The sequence below is a fragment of the Hordeum vulgare genome, chromosome 1H (genome assembly GCF_904849725.1).
Source record: "Hordeum vulgare subsp. vulgare chromosome 1H, MorexV3_pseudomolecules_assembly, whole genome shotgun sequence".
Classification (NCBI taxonomy): Eukaryota; Viridiplantae; Streptophyta; class Magnoliopsida; order Poales; family Poaceae; genus Hordeum; species Hordeum vulgare.
In genome coordinates this window covers 452,626,214-452,636,959 of record NC_058518.1, presented here as the reverse complement: position 1 = coordinate 452,636,959, position 10,746 = coordinate 452,626,214, and the positions used below count along the sequence as shown (strand labels likewise).

The following is a 10,746-nucleotide window of genomic DNA, read 5'->3' as shown; positions in this document are numbered from 1 at the left end:
TGCTGGGTTTTACGAATCGAGACTAGGATTTGTCACTCCGTGTGACGGAGAGGTATCTCTGGGCCCACTCGGTAATCAATCATCATATTGAGCTCAGTGTGACTAAGGATTTAGCCACGGGATGATGTGTTACGGAACAAGTAAAGAGACTTGCCGGTAATGAGATTGAACAAGGTATAGGGATACCGACGATCGAATCTCGGGCAAGTATCATATCGGTAGACAAAAAGAATTGCATATGGGACTGAACGAATCCCCGACATCGTGGTTCATCCGATGAGATCATCGTGGAATATGTGGGAACCAACATGGATATCTAGACCCCGTTGTTGGTTATTGACCGGAGAGGTGTCTCGGTCATGTTTGCATGCTTCCAGAACCCGTAGGGTCTACACACTTAAGGTTCGATGACTCTAGGGTTATATGGGAATAGTGTATGTGGTTACCGAAGGTTGTTCCGAGTCTCAGATGAGATCCCGGACGTCACGAGGAGTTCCGGAATGGTCCGGAGGTAAATATTCATATATAGGAAGTGAGGATTTGATCGACGGAAATGTTTTGGGCGACACCGGTAATGTACCGGGACCACCGGAAGGGTTCCGGGGGTCCACTGGGAAGGGCCACCAACCCCGAAGGGGTATATGGGCCAAAAGGTGGATGGGAACCAGCCCATATGTGGGCTGGTGCACCACCACTAGGCGCAAGAAGAGGGGAGGTGGGCTAACCCTAGGCGTGGTGGGCTTGCCCACCCTAGAGCACCACTCCCTCCCCCCCTTGGCCGCCGCCCCTTTGCCCTAGATGGGCTACCGCACCCCTTAGGGTGGGAAACCCTAAGGGTGGGCACCCTCCTCCCTCTCCTCCTATAAATAGTGGAGGATTTGGGGCTGATTTGACACAACAATTGCCTCTCTCTCGGCGCAGCCCTACTCCTCCTCCACGTCCTTCGTAGTGCTTGGTGAAGCCCTGTCGGAGTGCCACGTAGCTCAACCGTCACCACGCCGTCATGCTGCCGGAGCTCTCCCTCAACCTCTCCTCCCTCCTTGCTGGATCAAGGCGTTGGAGACGTCACTGGGCTACACGTGTGTTGAACGTGTAGGCGCCGTTGCTCGGCGCACAGATCAGAATCCACCTCGATATGAATCGCTGCGAGTACGACTCCATCAACCGCGTTCTAGCAACGCTTCCGCTTAGCAATCTTCAAAGGTATGAAGACGCTCTACTCCTTTGCTCGTTGCTGGTTTCTCCATAGATATATCCTTGTGTGACGTAGGAAAATTTTGAAATTACTACGTTCCCCATCATTATTATGATTCTTATTTGCATGATCATCATAGCTTCGTAATTCTGTGAGATCTATTGAATTGCTTTGGCCAAGTAGTTTGGTATTTCTTCAGTGAGAGGGGTGTGTTGTAGTGCGTTCAACCTGGCAAGTTTCTATATCCCAGTGACAGAAGGGGACAAGTTGCGTATATGTGTTGCTTCCACTAAGGATAAAATGATGGGGTTTATTCATATTGGTTGAGCTTACTTTGTCTACATCATGTCATCGTTCTCCAAACATTACTCTGTTTTACTTAATACTCTAGCTGCATGTTGGATAGCGGTCGATGGATGGAGTAATAGTAGTAAGTGTAGGCAGGAGTCGGCCTATTTTCTTATTGGCGTGATGCCTATATACACATGATCGACTGGTGGTCTAGTCAGTACATGAGAATGGAGTTTGAACCCTGGGTCTACTATGTTCCATTGGTCTTTTCCCAAGAGTGCAGGCACATTTTCAGCATAAGCAGCCCTAAATTTGGCAACAGAGAAATATTCACAGCAATACTGATCAACTTCACCATCTTCACCTCCAATAACAGTCATGAGATGTAGGGCATGTATGCACGGCTTCCTGCGGATCTGCCATTGCCTACATCTGCATTCATTGGTTGCAAGGTTCACTGGATATCTCCATTCCCTATTTTTAGTGTCAGTGTATGTCACCTCAGCCTCGTATGTCGATGGTCGAATGCATTTCATTCTTAGTCCTCTTGCCTTGGCATGCAATGCCTTAATCAGAGATGGGAGCATAAGATGGCCAACATATTGTGTTTCTGCAATTCTTTTACGAAGAGCCATCTTTACCATGATCATCTGCCTGATCTTATCAGATGCTTGCCACAACAAAAGCCCTTTCACTGACTTGAACTTTGCATTGAAACACTCAACGAGGTTATTGGTCACATAGTCTAGTTTGCATATTTCATTGAATTTGCTTCTTGACCACAGCTTTCTATGATGTTCATCCATGTACTCCTTCACCAAAGGATTATGAGCATACAACACTCTCAAATGGTGCTCATGCTTCCTCAAGCTGCATGTGTATGATGCTGGCCATAGATTCTCATCATAAACTTTGGCTTTGAATTTCTTTTTAAAATTCTGCGCTAGGTGTCGCATACATTAGTTATGTTCCACTCCAGGGAATACAATTTCTACTGCAGTTTCTAAACCCTTGCAAGCATCTGTGTGTATAACTAAACCTGAGGGTGTACCTATAATGTTGCGCAACTGCTGCAGAAACCAGACCCAACTCTCCTCACTCTCTACCTCCAACACACCAAATGCAACTCGAAATATCGGTTGTGTCCATCAACTGCAGAAGCTGCTGCTAGTTGGGCTCTTCATTTTCCATTCAAAGCAGTCGAATCGACAGCCAAATAGGGCCTACAACCATTCAGAAACCCCTGCCAGCAAGCCTTGAAACAAACAAAAGCCCTCCTGAAGCACTCCTTCTCCATTGTCTTCCTTTTTATTTTGTACTTAACTGTATGCTTGTCAATCTCTACAACACTCCCTGGACTAGTCGTCTCCACTTCAGCTTTGAAGGTGTAAAGCAACTGAAAACTCTCGTTCCATGGACCATTAATCCTATAAAGAGCCCTTTCCTTAGCATAGAAAATCTTCATGTATTGTACATTAATCTTGTACTTCTCAAATAGCTTCCCATGGAGTGTTGTTGGACCAATTGTTGGTGTTTCCCTCACCCAATCCAAGATTGCATCTGCCACCCACCTAGTCTTTGCAAGCTTAGATTTGTCCTTTCCCCCTCCAGGTGGGCAAGTGTGTCCGTGTGGGTTGCTTTCTATATGAAACAAAATGAAAAATGATGTCAAATACAATTAAGAAACGGTACACATGATCTGAATATATAATGGATAAATAATCTGATAACAATATTCAGTCGTAATACCTGAATCACTTTGCTCTTTCGCATAGTGGATGCATGCAACCACCACCTACACTTATCATAAGGGCAATGAACAGTGAATCTTCCTGGCTCACTCCTATCAACCTCATAAGAGTTTTCAGTGAGAATGCAATATGTAGTCACTGCATTACGACAGTCCACCATCGATTCGAATATGGTTCCTCGAGTAAGGTCAGGATTCTCCCTGTTCCACTCAATTGTTGGCATGTCCTCACCATCATATTCTTGTAAAACTAAGGAGTCGATGTTCTCTTCCCTCTCTTCATCATCAGTGTCATCAAATCTAGCACGACTGCTAGGCTCCTTTGCATATTCATCTTCCACTGCCTGTTGAGTGACTCTATCTACCAGTTCAGGGAATAGAATCTCATCCTCATCATCATGTCGAGGCACTTCCTCGTCAGGCTCTGCATCTACTTCTACATCAGGTGCAGAAGAGAGAGGAGAAGTGGCAGAATTAGCGGCAGCCGACATGTTGTAGCTTTTAGAACCACTAGGTTTACTTGGTCTCGACCTACAAGGAGTGCGAGGACGCTCGCTATTAGCAGAGACAGATGATGTCTGAACACCCTTCGGGATACGTTGTTTGCGTGCCTGAAGCACACCGATATGGATTTTACTGAAACGGCTGTCAGCATTCAAACTAAATAGCAATCCCAGATGTTCATCACAAGTTAATGGGAGAAATCTCTGCTCGGTACTGTCGAAATATCTCAGTTCCACAACATCGGCAGGGCTCCACGGATACTCACAACAGAGTGCCTCGCGGAAATCTCTGAACGAAACGGTGGTTTCTACCACTTTAGGATAGAAAATCCAGAAATCACACACGGTTTAGTTCCACGCAGCTCGCTAGTTTCCATTCTAACCGCCACCCGAAAAGCAAGTGCAGGATCAAACCTATTCGATTGAAATAAGATAAAGGGCGCAGTTAGACCTAAAATTTTCAGATAAATTGCGATGATTCACGCCAATGGTGGTCAAATACAACCTAATTTACGGATCTCCTAATCAATTTGAGAGGAAAACGATGCTTACCCACGTGGAATCCATGAATTATCAGCCTCTGATTTGACCCAATCATCTCCACGGTCGATGAGCCGGACGGGGTGCCCCCCGACATCGCTTCCTAATCCTAGATGGGGAGAGAGGGTAGATGCGGCGGAGGCGGCACGACTGCGGCGGAGGCGGCAAGACGATGGCAGAGGCGGCACGATGGCGGCGGAGGGGGCGGCGCGGAAGCGACTGGATCTGATTCAGGTTATAGTGAGTGTCAGTTTCGCGGCCCCACTGGTTACCACGTAACGGTCAAAATGTGGACTCCGTCCTATGCGGCCCCGCTAGTCAGAATTAACGGTCAAGCCATTGACCCGACGACAACGTCCGCTGTGACTAGTTCTGAGGGTTTCGGGCAAGGGAGTGGGGAAAAATGAGCAAAAGTTAAGAGCGTTGGGATGAATGAGTAGAACTAACGAACCAGGGGCACAGAAAGAAAAATCCCAAAAAATAATTAGCCTAGACCCAACGAAAATTTGTTTATCCTATGAACAAAGTGACATCTTTTTTCCTATAAAAATCTAGATACATGTCATCTCACTTTCTATGATTCTCCTATCCTATAAACCAAAGAAGCCCTAAACTTAAACTATCATCATTTTTGTACGAAAATTCGCAAGAGTAATATCTAACACATGTTCTAAGTGTGTGGTTTGTTTAACAAAAAAGGGAAACTTAAGAAGGTGAATTTTGCAAAGTCTTAAAAAAACAGCTTGGCTTGCACTTACGCAGACGCATGTCTTTGATTGTCACTTTCCACGTGCAGTCCTAGTCCTAGATGGATCTCCTAGTTACCTCGATCGATGCAATGACACCATGTCTGGAGATCAAAAGGTGAAAGCACCCAAGGAAGGAAGGAAGGGAAAAGTCACACACACACACACACACACACACACACACACACACACACACACACCGTCCGCAAGTATTGTGCGTGAAGCAGTCAGGCTCCCTGACTGACACCGAGAGCGGTTGGGCGTGGGTTGCACTCGGAGGGCGACTACGCTTGTCTCACTCGTCCCCGTTGCGACTTGCGACAGAAAACCAGTGTTGTAGGGCAGTCCGGGCCGGTCCGGGGCGTCCACGCTACAGCGGGCGGACGCACGCACGCCACCCGCTGCCCTTGCCGTGCCGTGCCGTGCCGGGGCCGTCCGGTGCCGCGGGACCGCGTGCGTGGTCGATCACACAGACAGACAGGCTCCTCGTGGGCCACTTGCCACTCTGCGCATGACCACTCTGCCACCCGCTGCTGCTACCGCCAACCATCCTTCTCTCTTGCCTCCACTGGTATCGGTCTTCTGCTATCAGGATGGCATTGTTTACAGCTCTGTTTAACCAGGTCGTGGAACGGGGCCCCTGCTGAACTTCTACTCCTAGCCATCCCTACGCGTCCAACTTGTGTGGTCGATCGCGGGCGCAGCAGCTGCGTGAGGTGACCAAACATTGATCCCTGTAAGGCGTTGATTCTACACATGATTACAACAACTCACAAATGCTCTTTACTGCTTATCATCAGGTATCTATCTGTACTTTTTTCGATTTCCAGTACAACAACAATCTGTGAAGAAAACCAGCCCCTCCGGCCTCTAGGGTCTAGGCAACAATAAATTAAGCGACACAAACCCGGAGCTCTATCCATTTCGGCCCGCAGAACCAACTACTAGAAAACAGAAACAGATCAAAGGGTATACATACTACACATCTTGCAACACGAAACGAAGGAACGTGGGAAACATGTGATCACCGGGGACAGACTTTACATACAGGAAGCAGGCGGCGGCCGTCAGAAGGGGCTGAAGGGCTCCGGGAGCGGCTCGAACCGGTGGTCGAACAGCGGGCTCTGGTCGGGCTTGTCGTCGTCGAACCCGCCGTGCAGCCAGCTCGTGTTCCTCACGTCCTCCCCCCGCAGCAGCATCGCCTCATACCGCGAGCTCCCGTAGATGTCCAGCTCGCTCAGGGAGGTCTCCTTGGTCCCGAAGCTGCCCCGGTCTGGCGAGTCGGTCGAGCTGCCCCCGTTGCGCGACAGGGCCCCGTACGAGTCCCCCGAGAAGAAGTGCCCGTTGGTGCTGCCGTTGTCGGCATAGTGCCGGTGATCACCGTTTGAGGTGGGATGCCCGGGGTCGGACATTCGGACCGGACGGACCTTGCCGTGGCTCGAGCGGATGCTGTGGGGAAACAGGGATGCGCCACGGATGCCACCCAGGTTTTGCCTGATGTCCTATCAAGACACAAGAATGCTGGTGTAATTAGCTTCTACAACTGAACATTACAATCAATGGCATGGATTAGATGATTGATCCCCCTCTTTCCACTGGCTCCTAAGCTCCAGCCGAAGTAAGTAAGATCTAACAAGGAGCCAGACAAGAACATTTTTGGAGTTCAAATGCGAAATGTAGTTTACCAACTCCGCAATTTTGGTACATGATTTTGGTAGTCACCACATGCTTAATGCAGTTTCCCAGCGATGCTTAAGTCTATTTTCAATTTTACATCACTAGAAGATGACTTTGCTACTCAGATGTGAAATAGTCCAAGTTTTCAATTCTAGTCTGTATTCTGGACCATACGACCAGTTCATTTACAGTGATGGCTTTTCCACCTTGAAAATGAAAATATGCTAGCATTGTAATGTTGCATAAAGAGACATAGACATGACTCCTTCACCACTGTAACTTAAATGCTAAAAGGCAAAACGTAAATAAATAAACGGATGCTAAAATTTGAAGAATGTTTTTCTAAGGAACTCAGTCAATAACACAACAGTAATGCAACAGAAAGTAAGACGCAGGATGTTATTTATTCTGATGTGAATACAAGAAGAAACATACCATGTGCTTGATTGCCATGTCAAGTGAATTCTTTGAAATTGTCCTCCCAAATCCATTATCAGGGCCTGCAACTGCACCAGTCCGTGCAGTTCTAGTAGCTTGATTGTCAACAACGGACCTTTCAGTCTGCCTATTTTGGTGTCCATTTGAGCGAGAAGGCGCCTTTGATGGTGCATCGGAAAACTTATTACGACTTGCAGCAGGCACGGAGAGCTTTTTTGCAGGAGCTGAGGCAGCTAACTGTTCAGCTTGTGGGTTTGATCTTATTCCTGAAGCCATTCCCGGGCGTGATCTACCAGCAGATAGTGGTCGCTCGGGTAGTTTTGTCCTTAAATTTGGTGGAGTTTCATTTGGGAAGTCAGGGATATCAAGTGGCCGCACTGGAGCTCGGGGTCGTGGACTTGGGGAGCTTGGACGAGATGATGGAGCTGATGAAGGGGTATCATGTGGCCGAACTGGAGCTCGGGGTCGTGGACCTGGGGAACTTGGACGAGATACTGAAGCCGATGAAGGAATGTCATGTGAGCGCACTGGAGCTCGGGGTCGTGGACCTGGGGAACTTGGACGAGATGATGGAGCCGATGACGGTGCTGAACTTCGGCCATTACTCGCTGCAGGCCGGTTCATAGATGTCGTCAAGCTATTACTACTAGAAGTCCGTCCAAAAGAAGGCGAGCGGCCAATAGCTGGGACTGATGTACGAACTGCAGGCTGACGTGTAGGTGTAGATGATCGTGAGCTGGAGCGACTCACTGAAGGAACTGTACCAGAAGACAGTGAGGTGGAATGGCTTGTTCCATGACCATTACTTGAGGAAACGCCTGGGCGGCTCGTTGCAGGAATTATACCTACGGATGGACTTGGGCGGCTCATTGCAGGAATAGAACCTGAAGATGAATTGGACATGATTCGAGACCGAGAATTTGGAGTTGATGGCCTTGAACTTTGGGTTGATGTGGTCCTGCCAGCAGCTGCGTCAGTTGTAGAGTTGGATGTTGCTTGATGAGTTTTCACAGGAGTAGACGGGCGAGTTTTGGATGGTGTAGATGGACGAGCTTTAACAGGAGTTGATGACCTTGCTGGAACTGGTCGTGAAGCTGGCACCAATTGTTTTGATGCAGCAATGGTGCTGCTTCGCCTACTTGGGGTTGTAGGTCTTGAACTGACAGACGAAATACTTGTGTTGAGAACTGATGTCCTGTTGTTGTTTGACATGAGAGTTGATTGAATAGAAGGGCGGGTTACAGAGTTACTTCTTGCTGGTCTAGTGGGAACTGCAGAATGCCCATTCTCTGTTTGAGACACTGAAAGCTGCACGTGAAATGTTTATTGCCATTAGAAATTATGATAATAATTGAAAGAATTCATAAGAGTGCGTCCAGACATATTCAGTCATGTTCTCTAATCTAAAATATGTGTGCAACTTGGATAAAGAGTGTTCTTATTCATTGTCCAGAAAATTACGTAAGGCCGGTCACCATATCACCGAATTCCAATGGTACAGAACATGGTTCCTGGAATTTATCTTTCTGCCAAATAAACCTTGAAATTGTTTGCCCAAAATAACAATTCCTGAACCAGTTTGCAAACAAACATCTTCAAGCAGTGGTATATTTATTATGATCATTTTCCACACAGATAGCACATTTTACATACCCTTGATGCCCTTGTAGTGGAGGAAGATCTCGTTAGAGTGCGCTTAGGTAATATATTTGAGGATGGTATTTTCTGAGCAACCTCCAGAGCTGGAACGCGAGGTGTCCCAGGCGGTGTTAGAAGCCTGAGGAGTGCATCACAAAACATGTTACATAACACTGGAAACACATTCTGACATTTATTAACAAGAGGAAACAAACAGGTACTGGAGTACAGTACTAAATAAGTCAACAGCTCATTGCAGTAAGAAAAAGAAAAAGAAATCAACGCTCATTCTTCACTAGTAAAGGGGCGGAACTGTGCGCATATGATTATGTGGGAGAAACTAAAATGACATTTTCTTCATTTGCAGAATATCATGCTAATGCCTCCAAATTGACCTGGTCACCTCACACAAGCAGGTCTTAGTCCTATCTCACCAACATTATGATTTTCTTTCCCATGTAGAGAATAAAATGAATTCAGAGCATAAAGGTATACACTCCGCTCCACCCACCGTGTTTATTTGTTTCGTTCTATAAATGCGAGACAAATTTGAGTATGTATGTACTGAAGCCAAATAATGAGATCCCCAAACTGGCATCCACCACAGCTACTACTGAAGTAGACAGCCTACAAATGAAAATCTACCGTGTTTTCCGTACTACCCTCTTTGCGGAACAGGGCAGACATGGCATCCCCGCATCAAGCTTACTCGGGCAAGAAAGTACGGAGGTCAGGTACAAATCGACCCAAAATACAGCCAATTGAAGCCAGGGAAGAAAAAAAAATGTTAGACAGAATTCATAAGCATGCTGCATTAATCGTTCAATTCCAGCTTTTAAGATCACACGCGCAGACGGACGGATGGTTCGCCCAAAAAAACCCGGGGAAATAAATGAGAAGGATTTGTGCTAGTGATGCTCACCAGTCGTAGTCGTTCTTGCCGATCTCGGCGTCCAGCAGGTCCTCCATCTCAGACCGCCCGGCAAAAGGGCTGAGCAGAGCACCAGCACCGCCGGCGACGGCCCGCGCGGCGCCGCTGGGATCCGGCTGGCCCGCCGGGTCGGATCTGGATCGGGAAGCTTCGGTTGGAGGCCTTGGGCTTTGCTTTTCCCCCCCTGCGAGCGAGCGAGGCTGGAGCCAATGCCGGCCCTCTCTCCTCCTCGCCAGACGCTGCTGGCCGAGTGGTGGCTCCTCTTGTGTGGCGTGGGTGCGGCTCTGTCGCTTTTCCCCCTCGAGAGGATGTGCGATGCGATGAGATGAGCTGTGCGGGATCGCGGGGAGGAGATGGTGGGGGGGCGGAGGGAGGGGAGTGCGTGAGCGTGAGCGTGAGGTGAGCTCTCTGCTGCTGCTGCTGCTGCTGCTGCGTCTGGCTGGTGTGGGGCTCTGCGCTGGGAAAGCTTTTGTTTTGTTTAGCCGTAAAGGTTTCGCCATCCTCCAGCCTCCGATGCTACGTTGGGGCCCGGTCTGGGGCTCTGCGGCGGGCTGTCAACGACGGATCGCACCCGCGGGCCAGTAATTAACGGCGGAATTTGCTAATGGATCACCTGATTTTTGAAAAATTCAAAACTCAGGATTTTTACGTTTCCTTCCAAAAAAAACAGAAAACAGACACATATATAGGTATTTATATGTTTCCTTTGTATGCAAATACTTGTATTTAGAGAGAACTAGATATATACTCCCTCTGTATCTAAATATACTTGTAGTTGAGGACTAAGGATCTTACGTTTCATTCGAAAAATTTCAAAAAAACTGACGCATATATAGGTATGCATATACTCCCATTTACATAAATACTTGGTGTTGAAGAGAACTAGATATATATTCTCTCTGTACCTAGTATTTAGGTACACGGGAAATATATTATTACATCGCATCGTGATGAAATAATTTTTGAGGTGAGTTACATAGAAAAAAAATCGTACATTTTACTATATAATTTTGTCCTTCTTGTAGGTAGGATAAAAC

General features: G+C 47.4%; 1 protein-coding gene across 1 annotated transcript; it reads right to left on the bottom strand.

Annotated features, from left to right (window-relative positions):
* Positions 1–5,785: 5,785 nt before the first annotated feature.
* On the bottom strand, positions 5,786–10,163 carry LOC123444607 (translation initiation factor IF-2-like). The gene is made up of 4 exons (XM_045121391.1): positions 9,701–10,163; positions 8,794–8,917; positions 7,138–8,448; positions 5,786–6,527 (listed from the first exon to the last, which is right to left on the bottom strand). Exons 1-4 carry the CDS (start codon positions 9,745–9,747, stop codon positions 6,093–6,095), a joined length of 1,917 nt encoding a protein of 638 aa, XP_044977326.1. The 5' UTR covers positions 9,748–10,163; the 3' UTR covers positions 5,786–6,092.
* Positions 10,164–10,746: the final 583 nt, after the last annotated feature.